Genomic DNA, 27,961 nt, shown 5'->3' with positions numbered 1-27,961 from the left:
TAAAGATTAAATATGCTAAATGCTAAACTAAATGCTGCTATCCTAAAGTATGGGGGAGAGACACTTGAAACTTACGTGTAGACATCTTTTTTTTTCTTCTGTTTACTTTTTAACACTCGTTAGCTTAGCTAGCCAAGCAGCCTAGTGTTTACCAACTCTGCTGGCTGTGATGTCACCGGCAGTCATTGGCTCAAGCTAGAAGCTAGTAGTTATAGTTTTAACACTTCGTAACCTGTCACCTTGGTCTTGGTCACCTTGGTCTGTGAATTTTTCCCTCACTACACCAACATAACCTTGAATTTGCACGGTCTCAAGCACTGACTGTACAGATATTGCACTGAACAAAAAAAAATCTTGCATAGACAGTATTGTTGCCCTCAGGATGCACTGCAATCAGTTTCCAATCAGTCAGTTAGTCTATAGCACCAACATTTTCAGCTGTTTAAAATATGCTTTAGTTGTCATCATATTTTGTGGTGCTGCTTATCAATACTATTGAACTGGAGGTACAAATTTGCAGTTTGCAGCAATAACCACAGACCTCAAATTATCATCCAAATCACACAATGTCTACAATCAAATTGGTTTCTGGCAAACATATGGACTGTTTAAGTTCTGCACGCGTATACCCAATCAGCATGAGGTCAGTAGGCAACCATGGGGAACACTACAACCTTTGTCCCGGCTTGCTCCATCCGTACTTGGGCTTGTTTTTGAAGCCTCGGTTTGAACCCTCTGCTATCAGCCACCTGGGAAGTGAGTGACAGCTTTTATATGCCATAACACATGTAACTGATATGAGTCAATGTGACTCATCCAGAAATTACACACGATTTTCCACAAATTAGTTTCAGAGAAGTCCCTCCGAGTCAAAAACAACTTTAATTTTCCTTTGTTTCAAATACCCTCCTGACTTAAAAAAAAGTCCATTTCCATCATCTTTGGACGGGTCCAGCTAATTTTGCAAAAGTCACATCTGACAGAGCCAGACAAATTCACAGAAATGCACAAAAGCTGTCACAAATATTGTTTTTGTGGACGATTTCACAGCCATTTACTAGTCTATCATGTTGTCAACTAGTCTTGTTGTCGCAGGCCTGAGCGGTCTGATCTCTGAGTGACAACATGTTCTGGTCACATAAAATGTACCGAAGCAAAAAAAAAGGTCTCTTTTTCCACCAGTTCATCAGCGTGTTGTTTCCAAGAAAAACCTCACATCAGTCAAGCTCAAAACAGCAGCTTGTTGCCATTGCTGGAGCCATCTTTGCTAACAGCTGTGCTTTGTAAGTGCAGCACCTCATCACTGACTGTGAGCTGTAGTTTCACCTTTACTTGTTATCATTTGTTTCTTTCACGTGTAGTTGTGCAACCGGTTGGTGGGGGTGATGAGAAAAGCCTGTGTGACTCTTTGAGCTTTCAGAATGGAAATGATTAAATGTACATATGTAAGATTTCCATTTTTGTTCATATCAGCTTGGACCGTAACGCACCCTTGGGCTCTCAACAAATCTGTAAGTCATGAAGCAATCGGGGAATAATCCTGGAACCCCAGTGCAAAATGAGACACTCGTTGTGATTAAAATCATTTTAAGCTTTAATTTCTATTTTTTTAAAAATCATGAAAATACAATTAATTCTGTCTTAACTGACTTTTTTCCCAGGTTTAAATGACATAAAGTTTGCATTTGAAAGCCAAACAATGAGTTCCTTCCTACAGCAATAGTGGGGAAGGGGGGGGGGGGGGGGGGGCATAGATTTAAAAAGAGCTGAGGGGGTTTCCTAAGTCAAAGATGGTTGGGAACCAATGGTTTAGATGACAGTATAATAATGGTCATACGGCTGTGACCTCCCAAATGGATTCAGAGGTTATCCATGATTCACTCCGATAATGAGCCTCATCACTTAGGCTGTCACCCTCTCTCCTTTAAGGCCCCAGGCTAATATCTGCAGCCAGCAAAGCATGAAGGAGCAACATGAGCAGCAATCCCATGCAGCACTGGCCACTGTGATACATTACTGTAAGCGAATGAATAATTAGATACTTATTTTGCATAACACTGAAGCCTACTGCACTGTGTATGACTAGAGTAGGCGAAGAACTGATGTAAACTGGTCTGCTTTTGTACTCGCCGGTGCCAGTTTCCACTTGATTTAAACACATGTAAACACATTTTCCCTGAGGTGCATATTGCCGGCATTCAAAGGCTTTTTTTTCTTAAGCTACAGTAACACTTGACGCCAAGGGAAATCAGGCCTTGGATTTACAGTTCTTCAGCTTGTCAAGTACTTTAAGGAAAGGACATTCAGTCATGGTTACTTCCTCAGAATTGTATGTTATTTGAATGTGTACACGTACACAAACATGACTGCAAGGCTTTCAATGGCTTTGGCGGGAGAGCTGTCTCCCTTTTGTTGGGAATCTTTACCTGTACAGCATGCATTGCAGATGGCTCTTTGGTGCTTTTCCTGAGTTCTTTCAGTGTTACTTAGAGGCAGTCAAGACAGATTGCAACCTATCCAGTTAGGTGAGATTTGCAGGGACACAGTCTGCGATAGGACGGATCAGAGCCAGCACAACTGAAAAGCAGGGGCTCCTGCTGGAGGCCACACTGACGACCCCAAGGACTGTAAGAAGGAAACAAGTGGTTGAGTTCCGGCAGCACGCTGGCGCAACTTAATCCAAGCCTGCAAATTAAAAAAAGGTAATTAATTTATTTGCATATACAGTAGTGTACATGTTGATACTATAGAACATTCTACTATATTGCATTGTATTTGTTTAATGGTGTCTTTGTGATCTTGTTCAGTTTTATGGGGAATCCTGGATGTTGTACAAGAAAAACGGCGGTGATTACTGATTTTTATCTGCTGAAAAGGTTACACAGCATTAACATTCGGATCTTATTACCACCAAGAGATCTCAAACATGATTTTATTCATGTTTTGTCCTCGGTCTTTTTCCAGATGTGCATGTGTCAGTGTTTGCTAATTTCTCACCTGGTAAACGCAGCAGGGGTGTTGAGGTGGTGAAACAGAGCCGGCTCACACATGAGGGAGGACCGCCGGCACACACTCACACAGGACTGACCCAGTGGAGCGAGGTGAACCCTCAGAGCACTTTTTGGTGGCCAAGTAGGGACAGATTTACTGCAGAAGTTCTTGATGATAACAAAGAGAAGGAAAAAACTGACAACGATTAGAGTTTGAACCAAGCAAGAACTGAAAAATCGCTCCTCTATCTAACGCTCATAAGGGAACAAAGGCCTGGGAAACAATCCTGACTTTAACTTAAAATCTGGATTTATCTATTATATAGATACACATATACACACATCTTTGATAATATTCTGTTTGATAGATCCCCAACTGGAGAAATCTTTTTCTGTCAATACTTTACTCATATGAACTGCAGTTGTGATCAGAAGTTTCCATGCACTCATCATGGGCATGAATGTTATGGTATTGCTCTATTGGAATATCCAATAGGACCCAATAGTAAAGTTTAAGAATTTGGAGGTAGACCTCCATGATGATACCACCACTATGCTGATACAGTGTTGTTAGGTTTGAAAGGCTGAGATTTACTCCTCCAAACATACCTCTTGTCACTGTGGCTAAATAGCTTAATCTTTGTCTCATATGATCATAAAACATTTCTCCAGATGACATCTGGCTTGTCCACGTGGGCAGCTGCAAATTTTTAGTCAAGCTTGAATACATCAATTTTGGAGCATTGTGATGTAAAAAAATCGCTTTACAGTGACGTTGGTGTTCCAGGAGTTTCAAGTTCAGGGCAGGCTTGAGCCTTCATGCTTCCTGCGTTGTTCCTGAACCCATATTCCCTTTTGAGGACCTTTGCAAAGAAGTGACACATCTGAATAACTTGTGCTTACGTGCAACTGTCTGAATTATGATCTTGGAATCTGCAGTTGTTTAGAAATGGCTCCAGCTAGTGTAAATCCACAGTTCTCCTTCTTAGCTCTTCACTGAGTTCCTTGGACTTTCCCAATGTTCTGAGGTCAATCCAGTGAGCACTGTCAAACAAATCCTTTTTGTGCCAGCAAAGAGAAAGAGTTGTAGGCTATCATGATCACTAATGAGATGTTAATAGGATTTGGCCTGGTCAAGTTAAAAGACCCTGTAGAACCTTAAACTTATTAAAAGATTGAAGTGAGTGTCTGTATACACCTGAGACTGTAAGTCTAATTTAAAACCTGTGAGGATTAGAGAAAATCCAAAATAATTACCAACTTGTGCACCCAATTTTTCATTTGTAAAGTCATTAACGATGTATGCTGTACAATCATTCCACTCTGGAAAGAACAGTTAAAAAAATAATTAAAAGCCCCAAATTATTGTGTAAAATTCTGACCACAAAAATTCCAACAAAGGCACCGAGGCGTCAACTGATAGGTTTACAAAGGCATGCACTCTTTTTTGAGATTTCCACACATTTCAGAACATACTTCATAAATCTGATTTATGACTGAAATTTGCTGGGGTACCACCTAATAATAATACTCCATCGCTTTTTTACATCTTTGTACCTGGTGAGTGATGTAACCAAGGACCCGCTTCAGCATTCCCACACAAGTGAACTCCTGAGGAGTGAAGGACTTCACCTGCAAGATCAGACATAAACACGCTACCTTAAATGGAATTTGGGGAAATAATATGTGTGCATGTTTGTACTGAGCATACAGTTTAACTGTGATTTAGTATATTTAGTCAAAACTACCTCACTTCTTAGAATCGCTTTGACGGCCTCGCGTATGTCACTCTTGTTGGTCACATCCACAGTCCATACGTAGGGTTTACCAACGAATTCCTCAGCATAAGGGTGCTGGGAGGAGATCTGCGATTGAAAATTATAAACTGTTATTATATCTTTGATAAAATATTGCCAGTATTTGGGATTCAACAATGAAATAACAATTTAGATAATATAAAATATTTATTTTCACGTTTTATCCCCATGATTTAAGAGTTGCTTGCCTGTCTTGTGGTGGGCTTGCCCTTGTAGAAGTCATTGCTGGCTGATGAGTGTGGAGGGTCAAATCTAGGCTGAATAAAGACACATCCCATTCCTATTGCCTCAATAGGTGCTGGACCTTCATAGGGGAAGCCAAGACCTACAAACAACTGAAAGGGAAGATTTATAATATTGCAGGTTATCCAAAATAATTCTCTTTCTACACTGTGATCGGCTTTAATTAGACCTTAGCTTTACGGAGAAGTTGTTGAAAGTGTTCCTGAGTCAGCAGTCCGTGGTTTCTGATGAAGCTGGGCAGATGCAATGTGTGTCCAGGAGGCTGATAGACTGTGGCGTGAGTCTCCAGTTCTTCACTGATCACTTTCACATACTCATATTTACCCTGGAGATTACACACAGAAAAACAACAACAATAAAAAAAAAAACAGATGGATCACTGAGTACATGAAATTCAAGCGTGTTCAAAACCAAAATATACATGATATAAATATTTTCTTCTGTCCTGTGGCGCTATTTATCCATCTGGTGTAAGCTTCCCAATTTTGGTGATACCGGCTGTAGAAATGTTTGCCTTCACATCAGCATAACGGAATAAACATTGCCAGTCTTGTGGTTCTCCAAAAAAGTTCCAAAAAATGCCTTTTAAAAACAGAAATAACGATCAAGTTTCTCAAATAAAGCCACAAACTTTCTGTGAGCAACAGAACCATTTCCGTTCTACCAAAGTGAACCCACCAACCTGGCAAGCATGCAAATAAATGGAGTGGTATTTATATAGTATGGTATTTAACTGTTCTGCTCTAAGTGAATGAAATCACACCACATAAGCCATATTCACCCATTTACTTGGAATTACTTCTGCTCTTTAAAGTGAGCTCAACCTAATAGTTGCATCGAGATCAGGGGTTCAGTGTTTCCAAAGTTTGCTCAACAATATTTGGTAACATGTAGACTGGAAGATGCCCTCTGCCCCCCTCCTAGCTATCTACCACTGATGAGACACTTGACATTAATGCTCCGTGTCTCATCTATAAGGTTTGCTAGTTGCATGTTTTCTTTGGCTGGCAGGCATAGTTTGGTATAAAGGCAAAAGCTTCACAACAATTGCCATGGAGCTTCAGATTTACTTATCTTTTAACTTTTCAACAATTCAAGTGGCTAGTACCCTTAGTAACGCAGTTATTAGCAGTACCATCTAGAACTATCGTACTCGAGAGAAGGCAGACATTTTTATACCCAATATCTCCAGTGCAGTTCACACCAAAACATGAATCCTTAAATAAGTAGTTCTACAGGTCTGTCTATTAACAAGTATTTTTGAGTTTTGGGTGACGTACAAACTAAGATCTAGTCAATATGGTGGCCACGAGGTTTCAAACGCATTGCAACTTAAGGAAATGTCAACGTGTTTTTTTTTCTATTGCCATTGTGTTTTATTCAAGCTCAGCTGTGTTGTGTGTTTTTTAATAGTTGGTGTTTTCCTAAGGTTGCAGTGCATTTAACCTCTCATAGCCATCAAGTAGAGGACTTCTTGGCATAATTTGTTGTGAATGTTTGTTTTCTGGTATATATGCACTTTTTTTGGTCCTCATACCTGCCACATGTAGTCCTGTTTTCCATAGACCACCGCTATCCTGTCTTTCTTGTAGCTCACTGGCTCAAGCTCGCTTCCCTTCCTAACGGTTCCTTCACTCACAAAGCCCAGGAAGGAATTATCAGGAGTGTGAGCTGGAGAGAACAGAGCAAAGAGGACTTAAAGGAGATCTAAAAATAATTACTCAAGGGTTTGAACTTCAGCTACGTTCAGAGAGAAAAAGGTAAAGCAGCAAGTCAGTCCAGTAAGTTTTTGGTAGAAATGCTGACAGACTTGAGCAGAAACTTCTCCCTAACTTGGTGATTATTTTAACTAAACTGTGATCAAAGATGGTGAACACTTATGAACCTATCTGCTCTGAAGATGACATAAAGAATAAGCTGATTGAGAGAAATGTGAAGGCTACTATTGCCGAGGACGCTTATTAGGACTATAGTTGAATAACAGTTTATATTAAAATTCTGCAAGAGAGGAAAAACATGCTGTGCAGCATAAATCATCCTCTGAAGGAAATGAGAACTCCACATATATAAGAAGGTTAGGTGTTTGGATAGGCAGCTGCCACCCTGCTGCCCTCTGACACACTGAGGTAGGTGTGAGAGATGAGTATTTACTTTAAAAGGAATGTGCCAGCAAAGGTGTGTGTTCAAACATCGATTTGTAACCTTTGCGTGTGTGTGTGTGTGCTGTCCTCTTGTCTCAAGATACTTGTTTAAAAGACCTTTGCCAAATCTCCCCTCATTCACCCAGCACAGAATTTCCTGCTGGCTCCTTTTCAGCTCCACTTGTCTCCAGCGTCTGTCTGGGTTCACCGCTTCACACACACCTATCAGATATAGTAGTGATATGCAATGAAACACTGCTATGGTCATGCAGCTTGTGGGGGTTTGGAGAAAAGCTGGGAGTGAATGAAGCGACCTTTGGTTTCTTCTGCCTGTTTACAGTTCTTGTTTCCTGTAATCCTTCAGTCAACTGTCTTCCTCTGGACTTTTGCAAAACAGAAGCATAAATGCTTAAACATTCTCAAACTTCATTCTTTTCTTTCGTCCTACCGTGTCCTTCTTCTGTTTTGTTTTCTTTCTGTCTTTTGGTCCTTCTCACATCCTCAACTAACACCCCCCTCCTCCTTTAGCAGGACAAATAAACAGTGTTCCAAGCTGAGGGATGAAGAGTGGCTCTCGGCCCAGGGCTTCCAGCTTTTCTCCATCTCCCGGCAGGGTGGGAAAGATGACAAGGAGAGGTGTTGGAATGAAAGCTCCGTCTGGGCACGAAGTTTATTTAACCTTAGCTGTTAATCCTCTCATTGTAAGGACACTTAGAGGGTTGCATTGGAGACATACAGTGGGGCAAAAAAGTATTTAGTCAGCCACCGATTGTGCAAGTTCCCCCACTTAAAATGATGACAGAGGTCAGTAATTTGCACCAGAGGTACACTTCAACTGTGAGAGACAGAATGTGAAAAAAAAATCCATGAATTCACATGGTAGGATTTGTAAAGAATTTATTCGTAAATCAGGGTGGAAAATAAGTATTTGGTCACCTCAAACAAGGAAAGTCTCTGGCTCTCACAGACCTGTAACGTCTTCTCTAAGAAGCTTTTCTGTCCCCCACTCGTTACCTGTATGAATGGCACCTGTTTGAACTCATCATCTGTATAAAAAACACCTGTCCACAGCCTCAAACAGTCAGACTCCAAACTCCGCCATGGCCAAGACCAAAGAGCTTTCGAAGGACACCAGGAAAAGTATTGTAGACCTGCACCAGACTGGGAAGAGTGAATCTACAATAGGCAAGCAGCTTGGTGTGAAAAAATCAACTGTGGGAGCAATCATCAGAAAATGGAAGACATACACGACCACTGATAATCTCCCTCGATCTGGGGCTCCACGCAAGATCTCATCCCGTGGGGTCAAAATGATCATGAGAACGGTGAGCAAAGATCCCAGAACCACACGGGGGGACCTGGTGAATGACCTGCAGAGAGCTGGGACCAAAGTAACAAAGGTCACCATCAGTAACACACTACAACGGCAGGGAATCAAATCCCGCAGTGCCAGACGTGTTCCGCTGCTGAAGCCAGTGCATGTCCAGGCCCGTCTGAAGTTTGCCAGAGAGCACATGGATGATACAGCAGAGGATTGGGAGAATGTCATGTGGTCAGATGAAACCAAAGTAGAACTTTTTGGTATAAACTCAACTCGTGGTGTTTGGAGGAAGAAGAATACTGAGTTGCATCCCAAGAACACCATACCTACTGTGAAGCATGGGGGTGGAAACATCATGCTATGGGGCTGTTTTTCTGCCAAGGGGACAGGACGACTGATCCGTGTTAAGGACAGAATGAATGGGGCCATGTATCGTGAGATTTTGAGCCAAAACCTCCTTCCATCAGTGAGAACTTTGAAGATGAAACGAGGCTGGGTCTTCCAACATGACAATGATCCAAAACACACCGCCCGGGCAACAAAGGAGTGGCTCCGTAAGAAGCATTTGAAAGTCCTGGAGTGGCCTAGCCAGTCTCCAGACCTCAACCCCATAGAAAATCTGTGGCGGGAGTTGAAAGTCCGTGTTGCTCGGCGACAGCCCCAAAACATCACTGCTCTCGAGAAGATCTGCATGGAGGAATGGGCCAAAATACCAGCTACTGTGTGTGCAAACCTGGTAAAGACCTATAGTAAACATTTGACCTCTGTTATTGCCAACAAAGGTTATGTTACAAAGTATTGAGTTGTATTTTTGTTATTGACCAAATACTTATTTTCCACCCTGATTTACGAATAAATTCTTTACAAATCCTACCATGTGGATTCATGGATTTTTTTTTCACATTCTGTCTCTCACAGTTGAAGTGTACCTCTGGTGCAAATTACTGACCTCTGTCATCATTTTAAGTGGGGGAACTTGCACAATCGGTGGCTGACTAAATACTTTTTTGCCCCACTGTATATTTAGAGTGCATTTTAAGATAATTGTATCCATGCGTAGGAAAGACATAGGTACAAATCAACATGCGTACAAAATAACTTACGGAACATGGTCATGTACTGTAGAGGTTGGAGATCCCAGCTGCCCCACAGCGTTTTATATCCATGGCTACGTGCGTAGCTCGCAAAGTTAAAGGCTGGTTCAGTGCCAAATGAGTCCAAGATTCTGAAGCGACACCTAGAAAGATTGTTGTTTTTGTCATTCATTGATATACTTATTACTACATGTTTTGGCGCATAAAGCTGCAATCATCATGTGACATACTTATATTTAAAATCTCACAAAGCCCTGAATGTGTCGGGCAAATATCAGGGCCAATAAAAACTGGACAAAACAACATGTAAATGTTTAATTGCTTTGACTAAAGGATCTCACAGTTTTCCTACTTCACACTGAAACAATAATCGACTAAAGCAAGCTGTATAAACGTGTCATATAAGTTCAACTTTATGGAAAACAGAAGTAATTTTTTTATTATTGTTGTTATTATCACTGGTGGGTTTTTTATTAATGACAATAATGGTAGTTTCTAAATCATTTATGACTACATCAAAAGTCTTCATAAGAAAGGACTTGAAATGTACTTCCTATATGATCCAGAAAATTGTTTATGTACTGGTAATGCTTGAAAGCCAGTCCCATGGCTCCTTGGAGGTGAGCGAGGCCATGATAGTCGGTATAAATGAGGTCAAAGGTGAGGGGCCTTTGGATCGGACAGCTGCCTCTGCCTGGAGCAGCACCTATCAAGCTGAATTAATCACAACAAACACAAGTCAGGTTCTAGAAAGGACAACAATAATATTGTTTCCCTCTTTTCATCACTACAGTGTAAAGTAATCACAGATTAGCTGGACTGACAAACACAAGGTTGTGTAAAACATGTATAAACTGGCTTTAAGGTCTATAATTACATCATATATCAGTGATGCCAGAGTATAAATCCTATTCAGTCCAATTAACTAATGAAATTATGTCAAAATAAATAAAATTAGTAGTAGTAACCTGTGAAGTTGGTGCTGTGAGGTGCTGAAGATCAGGTTGTGGCCAAGGATTGTTAGGCAAGCGCTGAGGTCTGCCCACTGAACCAGTTCTCCTAAAGGACCACCTCTTTCCACCATTGCTTCAAAACGCTGGCCAACACTTCCAGATAGGGCACCAGGATAAAGCAGCACCTAAAGTATATAAAGTCCCAAATTATTATTTCATTGATTATCGACTATATAAAATGAAATACCTCAATAAACTTTAATCACTTATACATATACATATACCCTCATCTGTGTGGAGACTGTGTTATTGCTGCTCTCTTTCATCCTCAGACCAGCCTGTATCCACCGTTCAGACATTTTTTCCACTCTGGAGCGGATAAACTTCATTGCTGGGCTGCTGTTGTTGCTGATCGCCTCATACAGTGGGAGTAGAGATTTACGTATCTCAGCCTGCAAATGATTATAACATGAAAGCAGTGAAAATGTCATCATTCCACATCGACATACACAGGCGCATCAAGAAGCTACCTTCTTTGTGTGAGCTTGAGGTTTCTGATGCCATGGCAGACTAGAGTGGTTTCTTCCATCTCGAGGGGGACAAAAGTCCTCTGTCTGGCTGAGGTAAGTCAGTACGGAGCAAGTGGTACCATCCACTCCATAAAAAGCATAACAGGGGTCTGACTGCCACTGAGCCTGCAGGAACTGCCACAGAGAAACTTGTTATGTTATTAAACATGTTTTTTACCTGATCAAAATTGGTCTTTGTACACTGCAAAAACTGAACCATAAATGACACATTCATTTCACTGCCATTCATTTCAATACAACTGAACTCATTTCACTTTTATTTATATAGCACCAAATCGCAACAGCAGCATATTATAAGGTAAAGACTCTATAATAATAGAGGGAAAACCCCAACAGTGGCTCCCTATGAGCAGGTACTTCGCAACAGTGGGAAGAAAAAACTTCAGTTTAACAAGAAGAAACTTCTGGCAGATCCAGATTCATGCTAAGGCAGGGCATCTCCCATGATTGGTTGGGGGTGAGGGGAGAACGATAAGACACACTGAAAAAGAGCTGGAGATTAATAAAACTAATGATTAAATGCAAAATGGTGCATAAGCACAAATAGTGAAAACAGAGGAGTGAAGAATAAAGGCTCAGTGCATCATGGGAAGCCCCCAGCAGACTAGGCCTATTGCAGTGTAACTAAGGGAGGATTCAGGGTCACCTGACCTAGCCCTAACTATATGCTATATTAAAAATGAAAGAGAGAGCGTCTTTAGGTAGAGAGTGAGTAGGTACCTTTTTAGATACTGTTTCTAAGATTTTTAGAACAGAGTACAATAACCTTACTTTTATCTTAATTTAGAAACAGTAAGTTAGAGGTCTTTATGTTTTTAAGACATTCCTGCAGATAAACTAATTGCTGTGTGTCATTTTGCTTCATGGGTAGAAAGAGCTGGTGTCATCTGTATAACAATAAAAATATACGGTGTACCTTCTAAGGGAAGCATTTATAATGTAAATAGAATTGGTCCCAGTACAGAACCCTGTGGAACTCCACAATTAACCTTAGTGTGTAAAGAAGATTCCACATTTAGATGAACAAATTTTTGACATTGCTTCCACATACAGTAGAATAGAGCTTTAGTCACACCCTCTCACAAAGAGAGAAGAGAGAGAAAAGTATAGATCAGGTGATTACAATGAAGGAACTAAATGCATTTGTCAGCAACAACTAATTTGCTTAGAACTTGATTGTGTATGGACAGCCACAGAGCGTCTTTTCCATTTACAAGGACTAGTATTATCGGGTTTTTAAGAAAATGCACAACACTTGTGTTACATAATGAATTTAACATATTGGCCAGTTACAGATATTGCGTCATAAAGCCATGGATGGAGCTGATACAATAACAAATCTATTAGCTAAGTAGGATTAGAAATGGAAGTCTTGTCTCTTGACCAGAAATAGATATTGACAAAGGTCATTCAAGGTTGAAATGTTTGCTAGGATGTCTTCATAGTAAAAATATATATTTTTTAAAGCATTTTAATATGGGCATAAGCATTCCAATACACCAATTAAATTTGCACTCCAAAACATTTCCACTTTCTCACCTCCACCTTCTCTGCACATACTGGATATGCAGGATCCACTGGCACTTGACACTTCTCGTTGGACCCTGTGGGGTAACATATTAACCGTCAAACTTTTTTTTCCTTTTTATGGCACTTTTGAATGCACCATTATTCTTTAATTCCTGCATCAGTAACAAAACGTATACTGTTGAGTCACCTCAACTCGGCTAATGAAGAACAGCGGACAATAACTTTGATATACAACCTCTTGACTGAAATGTGCACAGTGAGTAGCAGCCATCAGCACAATGTATAGTGCTGCCATGCCTGTATGAGGTATTAGACTAGTGCTCCCAGAGACCCTTTCCCGTAAACCCCCCACCATCTCTAGCCCATGTCAATCAACTGGAATGAATGCACTCACGCACACCTGACACACCTGCCTCCTACCAAACATTCCCATTTACCATGCTGGCCTTGCCAAAGTACACAGTCCTTAACTGTGTAAAACAACCTAGTAAAAAGGGAAAGAGAAGAAAACTTGTAGGCTGAGCTGAAGCATGAGCACCTAAAAACAGTGTTATGCTATACGAGCACAGCAGAAAGAAAGAAAAAACCTTCTGCAAAAACAGGAGTATGGGCAGACAAGTTGGTGAAAGGACTCCTGGGTAATTCAGACATATTTTATGAGTGTGAGGTAATGTAGGAGGGAGAGGGTGAGGGGCGAATAGGCTGGTATTGGTGGGAAGTGTGTGCCTCTGAATATGCGGGTGGCACATGTGGACATGCATGTCCACAGAAGTGTGTCTACAAGCATATCCATGTGATGGTGTCTGTGTGGCCTAAACTATATGAATTCCACTTTTTGAATCATACTTACCCATCCCCGGCACTCACATACCCATACAATCCTTCGCGTGCTAACTGGCGTGCGTAACCCGACTCTCACCTGACACCTCACAGGAGGGTCGTAACGTAAACTTTTTTCCCTCCCCATGCCCAGTGGATTGGTGCTGGCTATGTGGGACTTGTTAAACTTCTATTCAAGGACTTCATCCCCCATAACCACCTGCACACACACTGACCTGTAGACCCACCATTCACACCTTCTATTATCACAGCTTGTTAATTTCACTGTGTGGTTAACCTTTTCTAAGGCTGTGAACCATACATTTGGCTCAGAGGATCACTGTACCAATACAGGCACCCACAGAGAGGTAAGTAACCAGCCAATTATTGGGATTTTTTTTATTATTTAGTATAGCCAAAGCACAGTTTAATTTAAAAAAGTATAATTCTTATTGGATCTTGAACAATGGAGTGCTTCTAATGAAGGGAACTCTAAAATTAAGTTAAACTAGGAAAGATTTATATGCCCGACCTCTCAGTGAGACCCAGTCAGCCAAATTTAATCTCCTCAAATTTGGTTTTGGAAAACTTGAACTAACTAATAATTTGATTATATGTAAATTTTCCATGTCATTTTGTTTCATAGGTAAATTGTTAAATTTAATGGAATCTGATAAAATTTAATATACTTGATTGTTATACTGAAAATATTATACTGAATATATTTTTAATAATTAATTATTTGAAAAAAATACACCTTTGATTTTACATATTTCAGTTGCAAAGAATCTTTATATATACAGGATATACAGTTGTATACTGACAATTTACAAATTCTGAATGGAAAAAATGGTAATATAAAAAATGGCAATTCACTTTTTGCAAATTTAAAATTGAAGTTAAGTAACTATAACTTCGGGTTGTGCAAAAGTTTCGGCATCCCATTAAGTCATCTGTTTTGTATCAAGCTAAAAGTCTGTCTTTATTTTGTCTGCAATGTCCTGCGGATAACTATAACTCCTGAAATAGTTTTAGGTGGTCTTGTATATGTTTAAAATTCCCCTGCAGATTTTCAATAATGTTGAAGTCAGAGAACAGTGGGAGTCATTCGAAAAGCTTGAGCTCGCACTCCTTTGAGATTTGCAAGGTGTTATTTTATCAAATTCCTATGGCTTTTTTGGCCAAATGGCACAATTTAGCATTTATTTGTCCCTCAAAGAAGTCTTTTATATCCAGACATTGCTTTACGTTGTTCACACGAGGACTTTTATGATGAGGCTACATGTAGAAGCTGTTAGTGCAGCAGATAAGAGAAGTTCTTTCAAAAGAGGACACACGAGCCACCGTCTGTGTTTGTTTCTATTCAGTCACTGATTTGAAAAAACCCAGTAGTAACTTGAATTTTTTTGAATTCTAAAATTGTTCGATTTGGCCATCGTAAGTGTTCTTTCCTTTCCCTGTTTAGTGCATAGTCAATTGACAGTAACACTTTATAATACAGCCCATAACTAAGGGCACAATTTTCCTGTAATTAAATAGGATTTCAATGTGTTTAATTGAAATTACAGTGTAAATATATTTATCTACAAATAATCAAAGGGAGGCAAAGTTAAGCCACTCTATATTTACCGAATACTTATGTTGAAAGAAGGAGAAATATTGTTTATTTTTCCGCTATGTTACCAATGAATAACGTAATACTTAAGGTTACTGACAGTATCATTATTTCTTTGTTTCCTGTAAAAACCTGACTTTTTACCTCCTTCTAGTGAAACTGCCTTTAAGTAGTTTTAGGCAAATATAATTGCAATTCCAAATAAAATACATTATAAAGCCATTTAATTACAGCGGAATTACCCCCTTAGTTGTGGGCTGCATTGTAAAGTGTTACCCACTTTTTTACTCTCAACTAGCATGCAAAGAACTCTATGAGCTGCATCCATAGATAGGTTTTTAGCACTCATGGACATATGCAAACCCGATGGATCCATTACAGGGTGCTTGGAGTTTAGTACCTTACCCAAGGATACTCTGATGTACAGATGCGGGAGCTGGGGATCAAATTACTGACCTCCTAAATTGGCAGACAGCTTTTGAAGTGTGTAGGTGATGATTGGCTAATGAGGAGATGTGTCTGAAACAAAAAGCATTATCTGCTCTACAAAAATAAAATAAAAAATAAAATGTGTGAGTAACTTCAGACTTGTACAACTGACTTCTAATTCTTGACACGTATGATTTGACACTAGGACGATTCAAAAACACTGACAACTGCCAGCACAACCCCTCAGCCTCCTAGTAGACACATCTGTGCTGTGAATATTTGAATGAAATTTAAAATATTCACAAGATTTTCAGAAAACTTCTTCTGACCTTGAGGTCAAGGTCACTGAGATTCGAACTCATCCAAGATTTTTAGTAGATACCCCTATGGTATAAATTTGAAACTCATACGTTGTCTCATTCTGAAGTTATGACATTCACATAGTTAGGTGTCCACGCCAGCTAAACCTTCTCACAGCCCCTATGCATATGACTGAATATGACAGGGTTTACTTTGTCTTTTGGTTCAGCAGATAGAGTTTCTTCCAGAAGTTTTTTCCCAGATCTCATCTTGACTACCACAACTCCCTCATTTTAATTCCTACAGAAACTGCAAGCTGGAATTGTTTTTTAGCTGCTTAGAGCGACTTTTGGTCAGAACAAGGTTTAGAGTCAGCAAATTTGCTCATTGTAGCTTTGAAGCTGTAGTGAGCAGAAAATTCCTAATCACAATTTTTGATGTGTTTACATTTGAAGAAAGATTTATTTTTAATGTCTGTTTGTTATTGTAGGGGTTGTATTCCCTTTATTTTTACTTCAATAATTACCACTAAAGCAAATATTATTTGCTCATGGGTGCCCAAACCATTGCGTACAAGTTTACAATTTCCACCCACAGGAAATAACAAATCCAAACTGAACAATGAAATACAAAACTGTCTCTTGAAGTCAAGAAAAAAGTGAGCACATACGGTAAGTCTATTCCTGTATCATCGTTTTAGTTTAAGAGAATCGAGGTTGATCATTGTAAACACAATGTAAACCATGTTAAGTCATTTAAGAAATATTGGAAGTGATAAAAGCCTGGACTTCACCTGTGTGTGATCTACGGCTAACAAGTGGTGTTGGAGCTTCAGCCTGATGGTGGTGTTGGGGGTGACGGCTGAGCTGATCAAGCCTCTGCGATACTCTTTTCAGCTCTCTTTCTACTAAATGAGCCAAACCTTGCTGGTCCTGTCTGAAGCTGGGAAAAAGCAGAAACCCATGTGTGACCACAAAAATGCACTATAAGTCATATCTATATTTAAAAATACTGAGCTCCACAAATCAATACCTTTGCAGCAGCAAAGTGAGATCATTTCTGATCAGCTTGGAGCCATCTTTCTCTCTGCTCAGCCTCTGTACCTGAGTATTCAAAGCCTCCAAGCGAAGAGCCAGGTTACGAAAGCTAAGCCCACGCTGACCTGTAATTTAAAGTATACGCATAGAGTATGTCACATGTTGTAATCTAGAAGTGGTATTATTAAGTCTAAAATGAATATTATTAGTCTATTAAATAAAGGTATTCATAAAAACACACTCTTTCACTACAAAGAGCACTATTGCATTTTATTTGACTAAACTTATTTGCTCAAACCTTGTCCCATAAACCCCAAGAAATAGCAAACTCAGTGGGTTAAAATGTGACTTTAAGGTTTCCTGACTGAGCAACAATGAATGATGAACCAGGAGGGAGACCAGTCTATTTAGCGAATGCTTGCACATTCTTTATTAGAGGTCACGCTAGTTCAAAATACTGACCTCACGTGCTTTAGAAAAGGCTCTTTAGCGTTCCAGTTTGCTGGTTGGACTTGAAGCAGACTGGGTTTGAGTCCCGCCCACAGCCCTTTGCTGCATGTTTTCAAACTCTCTTACTCTGCTGTCCTGTCTTTCTTCACTATCGCTATCTAATAAATCAAAAATTTAAATAAACAACAATAATAATAATAATCAAGCAAAAAGAAAAGTCTCTGAGGTGATATACAGTCATGGTTAGGAGTTTACATCCCCACCTCATGGGCATGAATTTTGGACTTTTAATGATTTCTTTGAACTTTTCTTTTTCAAGGGTAGATATGATTGAGTAGCACAAACTGTTACTGACTTAAATGTTGAATTTTCTTTGATCGTCAAAGGGTCAAAGTATACATAAAGACCCACATACAACCCCACTAATAGTTGGTTAAATTTCCCATAGCAAGTTCCACCTCGAGCAGATATTTATGGCATAATTAGTTCACTCTGCAAGGCAGAATTAGTATAGTTGATTTGAATTGTTTGGTTTCCTGAAATGGATCCAGCTTTTAAGTGTTGTCCACAAATTTTTAACAGGGGTGAATTCGGCGCTTTGGAAACACCATTCCAGCAGCTTAATGTTATCCTTCTTTAGCCGTTCCAGAACCAGTTTTGTTGTGTGTCTGGCATCATTGTCCTGTTGGAACACCCACTTGTGTTTCTATGTGCTCCAATCTTCTAACTGTTGATGTGAGGTGTAGTTGAAGAATCTGGAAGTAGTCCTCTTTTTTTAACTGCTCCATCCACTTCGTGCAATGCACCAGTACCACTGGCAGCAAAACAGCCCCGAAGCACCGCGCTACCACCATCATGCTGGACAGTTGCTGTAGTGTTCTTAAATTTGAAAACCTCACCTTTATACCTTCAAACATACCTCATGTCATTGTGACCACTAGCTCAATTTTTTGACTTGTTTGACCATCAAACTTTTCTACAGGAGGCTTGTCCCCGTAGGCAGACGCAAACTTCAGTCGAGGTCAATGGTGTTGATTTTTTGGTCTGCACCTTCTCAGTAAGATTCATTTCAGTGTTGACGGTGACGCTGGTGTTCCAGCAGTTTCCCATTCATGGCAGACTTGAACCTTCCTGGTTCATGGGGTTTTCCTAACTATCTTAACCGATTTCCTCTCATCTAAGGGTGACAGTTTGAGTCTTCCTCCAGACCTTTGCAAAGTGGTGACACATCTGAATAACTTGTGCTTACGTATAACTGTCTGAATTATGACCTTGGAATCCGCAGTTGTTTAGAAATGGCTCCAACTTGTATAAATCTACAATTCTGTTTCTTAGCTCTTCACCAAGCTCTTCACCAAGTTTCTTTGGACTTTCCCAAAGTTCTGAGTCAATCCAGTGAGGGCTGGTGAATAAATCCTTTTTATGCTTGCAAAGAAACACTACCAGTTGTAGTCCACCATGATCGCTAATGAGAAGTTAATAGGCCTTGGTCCAGTGAAGTTAAAAGACACTGTAGAACCGTAAACCTATTAAAAGATTTGTGTAAATTTATAATAGTCCTTCTGACAGTTGTAGACTTCTCACCACAACTGTACACATACATGAAAAAAGAGGTCAGTTGCCCTACGTCACCATACATACATCTTGCTAGTTGACCAAAGGAGGTAGGTTACAGTGATATTTTTAACACTGACTATTATGACAAGTTAAACAAGAACCCTCTACTTCTTGAGTTTGGGCATGTGGACTGAGTATATAGTAACTGCGTGACCTAAAGCAGCATTTTTCATTGTCAGAACCTCAGTTAGACAGCCCTCTAACTGTGAAAATAGCGACTGTATGTTGCCATAAATACTGATGATGATGCTTAAAGAGTTCAGAGTGAAACAGCGTAATATATTGAGGATGTCTTGACCAAACAAAAATTCTATTCACAAAGAGCATTTTAAAATAGTTTTGCTGGCATTGAGCATCAAATATTGAGTGCTACACTGGCTTTAACTTGTGATGCACAGAGAAAATCATAATGTCATTTCATCTTTGTTTGCTCAGCTGATTGTCAACATGTTATTACTGGCCTGCCAGGGCTCCTTTGGGTGCAGAGACAATGAGAGAGGACATGGGACCCTGCAATAACTTACAAGCTAACTGCATGACTGTAATAGTTCAAAGCTTGTAAAGATTGTGCAGCTAGTAAAATCATGTGTTTCTGTATGTTTACATGTCTGCAACCTTTACTTTGAAGTCGCAGACGTAGAAAATAGAAAATGTTTCAAATCAAATTCAAATCATTCCTCATTTGTGTTTTCTTTTTCTTTTTTTTCATATATTTGTCACAGTTACATGTTACAAATCCTTAAACAAATTCTTATAATAGACAAAGATAACCGGAATAAATACAAAATGCAGTTTCTAAATGATGATTTCATTTATTATGAGAAAAAAGTTATCCAAACCGACCTGCCGTATGTGAAAAAGTAGCTGGCAGCTAAACCTAATAATTGGTTGTGTCAACCTTGGCAGCAAGAAGTACAATCAAGCCTTTGTGATAACAGACAAATACTCTTTTACTACACTGAAAAAGAATTTTGGCCCATTCTTTTGTGCAGAATTGTTTTAATTTAGCCACAGTGGAGGGTTTTTAGGCCTGTTGTCATCATACTAACGTATCTTACTGGGGTTGAAGTACAGAATTGACTGGGTCTCTCCATTAGCCAATCAGAGGTGCACTTGCATATGATCATTGTCCTGCTGCTTAACCCAAGTGCCACTGAGCTCAAAGGCAAAAACTGCTCCCCAGACGTTGTCTTTCAGGATTTCCTGGTAGATCGCAGAATTGATGGTTCAATCAATTATGTGCATCAAAAATAAGCCTCTGCGAGATAAGCAGTTCAGAAGGTTGGATCTAAGAGTTCACACTTGGAAATTGGAGCAGAGATGCCAAAGGGATCAAACGCTGGGTCAGGGGCTCACTGGATTTTATTCCTTGTTGCCAAAAAAAATCCCCAAAAAGCAAAACTAATGCTAGAAAACAAACGCGTTCATAAATACTTTGTGAACCAAACATCTACGCTTTTATAGGCCCCCTGTCAGTCAAGCCCCCTTAGAATCATCACTTTTCTCCCTGCCTGCTGTTCTTCAGATGTTTTTCTGGGTCCTTTTGTGTCCTCCTGGATGAGTTGTCAGTGCACTGTTGGAGTCATTTTGGTTGGTATTCCTGGAAAGATTTGCCGCTATTCCAAGTTTTCTCCATTTCTGGATAATGGTTCTCGCTGTCGTTCACAGGAGTCCCAAAACCTTAGAAAGCCTTTGTAAGCTCTTGCAGCCTATTGGATGTCAATGTCTTTGCCTCTCTGTTCGTTCTTTAAATCGTACCATGATGTGTTGATTTTCAAGCTCTTTTAGCCTGCTTCACTTTGTCAGACATGTTCTGTTTAAGTGATTTCTTGAATCAGCAGGTCTGGCAGTAATCAGGTCACGGTGTGGAAAGTGAAACTGAACTCAGCTTTCCAAAACAATGTGGTTAATTACCGTTATTTCATAATTTAATAGGAGGGGCAATTACTTTTTCCACAAAGGGCAGGTAGGAAATGAATGAATGAAATCATCCTTCAAAAACTGCATTTTGTATTTACTCGGGTCATCTTTGTCTAATATTAAATGTGTTTGATGATCAGAAAACTGTAAGTGTGACAAATGTGCAAAAAATAAGAAATCCTGAATTTTCATAATACGATATCAGTGCAATCGGGCATCATTTTAAGATTTAATATATCAAATAACTTTGCAAAACTGCAGATTTTCCACAGAGATGAATGTTTGGTGATAAATGGGAGCTGGATTAATTGTGTACAGCTATCGTGGGGCGATCGTGGCTCAAGAGTTGGGAGTTCGCCTTGTAATCGGAAGGTTGCCGGTTCGAGGCCCAGCTCAGACAGTCTCGGTCGTTGTGTCCTTGGGCAAGACACTTCACCCGTTGCCTACTGGTGGTGGTCAGAGGGCACGGTGGCAACAGTGTCCGGCAGCCTCGCCTCTGTCAGTGCGCCCCAGGGTGGCTGTGGCTACAATGTAGCTTGCCATCACCAGTGTGTGAATGGGTGGATGACTGGATATGTAAAGCGCTTTGGGGTCCTTAGGGACTAGTAAAGCGCTATATAAATACAGGCCATATTCCCATGTGGTATTTTTTCCAGTACAACTACTGCTGGGTGGCTCTTTGTACACAACTTCTGGTGGGTCCCACAGAGCACAAAGCAATTGTGGCTGTGTGTGTCAGTGGCTTAAATGCAGGAGTGGGTTATACTGTCTGCTAAAAACAATTTTCCTAGAATTTGAGAAGAAAAGCATCGGAATGTTTAGACAAGTATCATCTTTTGTGGTTGCATTTTGAAACCGATTCACTGGTAGGCACATTGTTCAAGTCTTTCACAAAAGAGCTGGCTCTTTCTTATGTTAAGTGTATATATTTGGTTACTAATCCTCACAAGACAGCTATTTTTATTCACTGTAGAAGCATATTATGTATAAATGTATTCCTATGTGTGGCATTACCACACTTCATATAAGTCAAGTGAAGTGAATTAAGAAACCTTCCCAAACAACCTTGTCTACACCATCTTAAATGCCTTCCTTTAGAGAAACAGTTTAGCCAGACAAATGATTTTGGGATTGGCCACAAACCCACAACTGTCAGACGCCTGGGAGGGCCCACCGGGAACTGTGTACAAATCTTCATATAACACTGGCAAATCAGTCAGGTCAGATCTTAATCTCTGCACACAAAGAGCTTCTTTCATAATCACTGTTGCCCAAAACTATGGTAATGTGGGTGCGCGCTAATGTATTACCATTTTTGCATTTTCAGAAAAGTTTTAATAGGAAACTAAATCCACTTGTAAACTAAACTGTGTGTTCGTGTGTATGAGTTACCCAGATCCTCGGGTGAGCTCCCTGCAGGATCATCTCTGGTCATCTCCAGTGGCACCCACAGGCTCTGTAACAGCAGGGTGACCACAGACAGGCACAGACACAGCACCAGGCAGCCACTAGAGGGCACAATACACAGAGAAACACTCTACAGAACAATCAGTGGTCACTAGTGATGGGATTTCCGGCTCTTTTTAGAGATCCGGCTCTTTCGGTTCGGCTCACTAAAAAGAGCCGGCTCTTTCGGCTCCGAACCGGCTCTTCAGGTTGTTTTGTTGCTTTAATTAATTTATTATTAACAATAATATAAAATTATGCACAAAAGGAATTACTAACGTAAAAACAAGTGGTTTTATTTATATATGTTTATATATAAATATATGCGGTGGCCCCTAGAGACAAAACACGTACAAACTCCAAAACACATTTCTAGCATGAACTGAACTTCCAAAGCAGAGCTACTAGATCACTTAAATTACACAATTGAAAGCATGTGTGTATTGTTTGTGTATTTATACACAGGCACTCATATATATATTCAAATAATTTAAAAAAAAGTTCATTTACCTGTTATTACCACACACCAAATCCGGTCGTTGGTACTTGCTGGCTTGTGTAGCCACAAGATAACAAAGGCTCAACACTGTGCCCAGCATCCTGGAGCACTTCTGTTGTCTTTTGTACGTGTTTTGAGTTTTTATGTGCTTCTGAGTTTTTATATGCTTCTGAGTTTTTACGTGCTTCGGAGTTTGTACGTGTTTTTACATGTTTTGGAGTTTTTACGTGTTTTGGAGTTTGTACATGCTTCAGAGTTCGTACGTGATTTGAAGTTTGTATGTGCTTTGTCTCTAGGGGCCACCGTAAATATACTTTTATTTATTCACTCCACATAAAATGTAATAAATAAATCATATAATACAAAAATCAACTATTCACATTTCAAGTTTTAACTATTTAAATTTTCAGCTTTTTCCTTTCACAAATTTAAAGTGAAAAGAACACAAAACACTGCAAACCACAACACAATTAAATATAAATTATAATATGAAAACTAAAAGAACATGCATATTCTCTGTCATATGGACCTGCATGAATAAACTTTCTCAATCCTTTATCATCTGCAACCGAAAATAGTTGTGGATGATTACTATACCTTTCTAATGTTGTTGTCCCTGCCTCTCTTTCTCTCTCTCTGGCTCTGTTCCTGTGCTACTGAGTGTAACTACCGCCCCTCCCCCCTCTGCCCAGCGTAAAGCACAAGGCCCGCGTGCAGAGTGAAGCGGGAAAAAAGTGCGAGAGAGAGGCTGAGAGAAAGAAAAAAAAAAAAAACCCCACGTGACGGCTCGCGATAAGGAGCCGGCTCGCGTCGTTCACGTCAAAGAACCGGCTCTAAGAGCCATTTCGTTCGCGAACGACCCATCACTAGTGGTCACCAAGCCTTTTTTGGTGTGATGTACCTCCACAGCCCAGCAAAATAGGCTCATGTATCCTTATTTGAAACTGGATGTTATTCAGTGTTGTGTTTTATGTTGACACACTGTAGAAGCCATTGTAGACTTTGTCCTACCTGTGAGTGGGTTTACTTTGACTCTAACTCTTCCACTAGTTTTAACTTTAAACTATATGCTAACACAATTTTAACATTATTGCTAGCTTTACCTATTAGCTACTCGTTTTAGATAATTATTTAAGCCGTTTTTATTACTTTAATATCCCGTTTCTTTTAGGTTAAGCCTACTTACCTGTTACTTTTGTTAGCAGTTGTTGTTGCTTGATGATAAGTCTACCTTTGGCAGACAGTTTAAGCTAACTATTTCAGCTACCCCATAGCCTGCGTTTTTAAACTGACAAAGGCTATGTCCACACGTACCCGGGTATTTTTGAAAACGCAGATTTTTCTATGTGTTTGCACCTTTCGTCCACACGAAAACGGAGATTTTTAAAAACTCCGGCCAGGGTGGATATTTTCTAAAACTCCGTTTTTGCATTTACGTGTGGACGAGAAAAACGGAGAAAACGCAGCGTCAAAGATGTGCGCCTTTTTTGACGTCACAGTGTGCGCCACGTTATTGTTTCGGTGAAATGAATTTCTACAATACTGTTAATTGTACTCTCTGCAGTGTTTAAATGCTTACATATATACACACATTTACTCTCCAGCTTTGTTTACTTTTTCCCACCGAGGCTTCTAGACTTCTGATTGGCCAACATTTCTACACGGTTAGGAATATAGCGCCACCTGCTGCTTTGGCATGTTCCTAGCAGCGTTTTCCTTCATTTCTGCCTTTACGTGTGGACGGGATTATTTTTTAAAACGAAAACGGAAAATCTCCGTGTACGTGTGGACGTAGCCAAAGAATGTAATTGAATACAATACAGCGTTAAAGTCAGAAGCTATCCCTCATTTTTATACATTGCTTGGATAATGGGACATAGGTGATGCAGTTTACATGGAAATACAGTATATCAGGCAAATGCATGGTCATTTTGTATGAACACATTTATTCTTCACACAGTTTGAACTCTCTTAGGCATCTTTCATGTAATTTTATTAAGTAGTTTTCATTCATCGTTATCCAGGCTTTTTCTTTTCTTTTTTTCTGTCTTGAGATGATCCCACTCTGGGCTTTGGCAGGCCAGTTCATGAGTTTCGTTGTGATTTTCTATCTAGATATACTTTTACTACATTGTTGAAAAATTAAGCTGTTGATAATTAGACTTTTTCCAGATGGTGGATCAAATCTGATGGTAAAGTCTGGCTCCTTGAAAGCAATATATAAAGAAGTGAGAGGTAGTTAAATACTTTTGCATAGTATTGAACTACCTCTAAAATATTAATTTTATATATAGGTGTATTTTGTTATCAAATCATAATTCACGTCTTTTCAAATGGTTGAGGGTGTAGTTTTGCCTTTAATCTCTAAAAATGCCCCCAAAGAGAACCTGTCTGACAAGACACCATTTGCTGCAGTAAAATCAACACCATCTTGTTGTTATTATTTCCTTTGATTGTTTATTTTTATTATTTATTGGCCATGCATCTTGCAGGAAATAAAACATCACTTTTTAAAATTAGTTTTCACCATGCCCAACCAGTTAAATGTCCTTTAAACTTTATAAATTTAGTTTTAGTAGTAACCTTGATGCGATTAAAAAAACACACACAGGCGGACTTTGCCTTTCACTAAATTCATTTAGTGAATGTGGAGAGCTAAATTGTTCCATGACTTCAAGTGAGGGGACTCTGGCGTGTAAAAACAAGTATTTGAAGATTTAATTGGGGCTTAGAGAGCCATCACTCTCTCTCACTTTCATCAGGCCAGTAAAAGTATTCACCCTAACCCGAAAACATACTGCATAGCCAGGCTCAAATGCCCACACAATAACTTTGAGGGCTCTCCTAGTGCCTATAAAGCTCCAGATTCAGATCCAGATCAAATTATTTTCCACTCAGTTGCATTTCATCAAAATTGTCAGTGCACTCATCACAAACTTTGAGCTGAACGGCTCAAAAGCCTCACAGGAGAAATCATGTTAAAACAAGTTACTGAGTAATGGTTGGCCTACTGCTGGTGATATCACATGCTGGGGAGATCCAGTTATGCACTAAAACCAGCTAAACAATTAGCTGTCAAAATGAAAATGACAATTTCAGGCAGCCAAAGGAAGAAAAGCAATATGTGACCTGTTTTTCTACTGTGAGCTATAACGAGACTGGGGCTTACCTACGAGGCCGCAGTGTGACGCGCATGGCCCTCAGTTTACAGGGAGTAGGATGTCACTGTCGAAGTAATAACATTAGAAATTCCAATAAATTAAACATGCTCTACACTGCAAAAGTGGTACGGTTACATTTCTTATTAACTAATTTGGATTGAAGTGACAGAAAACCATTGTACTTTTTCTTTTTAAAATTGCAAATTAATGGGCACACTTTCCAGCTAAACTCCATCAACAAATTTTACAGGCATAAATAGATGTCAGAGTAATGCTGCTGCCTGCAGGAAAAACCGCCAGCTTGTTTGGCCAGTGGTCTTTCGGCATTTCTGTTATGTTCATTAGACTGATAGAGATGCTAAAAACAAAAAAACGCCTGTCACCAGCCTGTTGTAGGTCAGTGTGAGTCATACACAGAGATGTCTCAACAGTTTGCCTCACAAAACCAGTCAGCACACAGACAACCACACATTCAGAAACATCCTCACCTCTGTAGGCCTTCAACCCAACCCAGTGGCAGCCATCTGGCCTGCTTTGAAAACACAAACTTGAAAAAGCAAATAAAGTTAAGGACGGGACGTGGCTTGCCTCCTTTTTTACTTCTTTCCGCTCTCTTTTCCCTCCGTCTCTGGCCCTGGCTTTTCTCTCTCTCCCAGGGCCTATGGGTAGGCATCCTGCGGTAGTCAAGGGAACCAGACTCCCCTTTAAAGAAGACAATACCCAGAGTGCTGCTTCGGCCTTTCAGAGGTACAATGGAGCCCACGCTACTGGGTGTCACTTTCTTTCAGGCTCACATTAAGTCCTAGTAGTGAATTAATACACAAGCTGGGAACTTATTTAGGTAGCTCAGTGGGTGCAAAGCTTTGGTGCTAAATGAAATGTTATAGACACAAGATGGAAGGAACTTAATGACAGTGAAAATCATAATGATGGTGATAGAACAAAGAAAATGCCCACTCGAAAGTGTGTAAGTAACAATGCAGGGAAAAGATTGTAAGTTTGACATGTTATGTTGTAACTATGTCAGGGTTAGATAGAATTTCATGCGTTTGAGGCGCAGATTTTGGTGTATGTAAAAGTATGTTTCACCAAATCTGATTATGAATTACTTCTGAGATGGCCTTATAGTCCAAGTCCTGCAGTGGAAAGTGAGAAAGTGAAAATGAAAAAGGTCTTTCTAAAGCACTCCAGTGTTAACTTGGGCTTAAACGTTATAGCAGAGCATTTTTTTTAGGGACCTATATTTTCTTTGTCCTATTTGGCAGAAAAAGCTCTAATGTGTGTCACATGTAAGTTAACATGATTCAGGGCAGCAAACATTCTAAGCTGGTTCCTTTAGGAGTAATTTAAGAACACAAACTCTACTGTTTTTGTGAGCATGTAGGCTACGAGTACATGTATGCTGTAAATACACTGCATCCGGCTTCTGAGAAAGTTCTTCCATTGAAACGCTCCAAGTGACCACCATGACTGGCAGTCATCAGGAAATTCACAGAAGCATAGTTGCCTTCTTAACCTGTTCCTAACTCTGCTTCATTCTTTCTCTAGTGCCAGTGGCAGTAAACAAAGTGGATCATGCTAACGTGGTCCCAGAGGACGCATTACGATGCATTTTGGTACAACTAGGATGTCGCAGTACAGTTTTCCCCCAAAGAGACATATCGGTGTCTATGATGTGGCCACACCTCTGGTAGAATGAAAAATAAAATATGTGGGCATAGACACACCTGTCACTTCATATACCTGCTTTATTGTGGCAACAGTCCTGCTGTTTAAACAGAGCTTTTCCTTTATTCTTCCCATTATAACACACAAAGAGCTTTTCTAAGAACTTGAAGCTCGGTTAGATAAGATAAGATAAGATAAGATAAGATAAGATACCTTTATTAGTCCCACAAGTGGGAAATTTCATGTTAAGCCAGAATGAAAGGACAAGTCAAACTGGCCCTCTCTTCTTGCTCAGATCATAAGTATACAGGGTAGTATACC

The 27,961-nt window shown here is 39.8% G+C and overlaps 1 protein-coding gene across 5 annotated transcripts; it reads right to left on the bottom strand.

Moving 5' to 3' along the window:
- Positions 1 to 370: 370 nt before the first annotated feature.
- Positions 371 to 26,610, bottom strand: LOC308391201 (alpha-1,6-mannosylglycoprotein 6-beta-N-acetylglucosaminyltransferase B-like). 5 transcript variants are annotated; one of them, XM_080873698.1, is made up of 19 exons: positions 26,461 to 26,610; positions 25,981 to 26,036; positions 22,259 to 22,374; positions 16,875 to 17,004; positions 16,636 to 16,784; positions 12,689 to 12,753; positions 11,090 to 11,263; positions 10,844 to 11,011; positions 10,575 to 10,744; positions 10,189 to 10,320; positions 9,616 to 9,749; positions 7,309 to 7,413; positions 6,588 to 6,721; positions 5,220 to 5,375; positions 4,996 to 5,142; positions 4,739 to 4,855; positions 4,548 to 4,622; positions 2,998 to 3,158; positions 375 to 2,685 (listed from the first exon to the last, which is right to left on the bottom strand). In XM_080873698.1, the coding sequence occupies exons 2-19, from the start codon at positions 26,004 to 26,006 to the stop codon at positions 2,514 to 2,516; spliced, it is 2,331 nt and encodes a 776-aa protein (XP_080729824.1). In that variant the 5' UTR covers positions 26,007 to 26,036; positions 26,461 to 26,610; the 3' UTR covers positions 375 to 2,513. The 5 variants fall into 5 exon arrangements, with proteins under 5 accessions (XP_080729827.1, XP_080729824.1, XP_080729825.1 ...); XM_080873699.1 differs by having other exon boundaries at positions 22,259 to 22,403; positions 26,461 to 26,608; XM_080873700.1 differs by lacking the exon at positions 7,309 to 7,413 and having other exon boundaries at positions 381 to 2,685.
- Between the last annotated feature and the right edge of the window lie 1,351 nt (positions 26,611 to 27,961).

Source organism: Rhamphochromis sp. 'chilingali' (genome assembly GCF_963969265.1).
Source record: "Rhamphochromis sp. 'chilingali' genome assembly, chromosome: 22".
Taxonomy (NCBI): domain Eukaryota; kingdom Metazoa; phylum Chordata; class Actinopteri; order Cichliformes; family Cichlidae; genus Rhamphochromis; species Rhamphochromis sp. 'chilingali'.
Note: the sequence above shows the minus strand (reverse complement) of the source record. Positions and strands in the feature narration are given on the sequence as shown.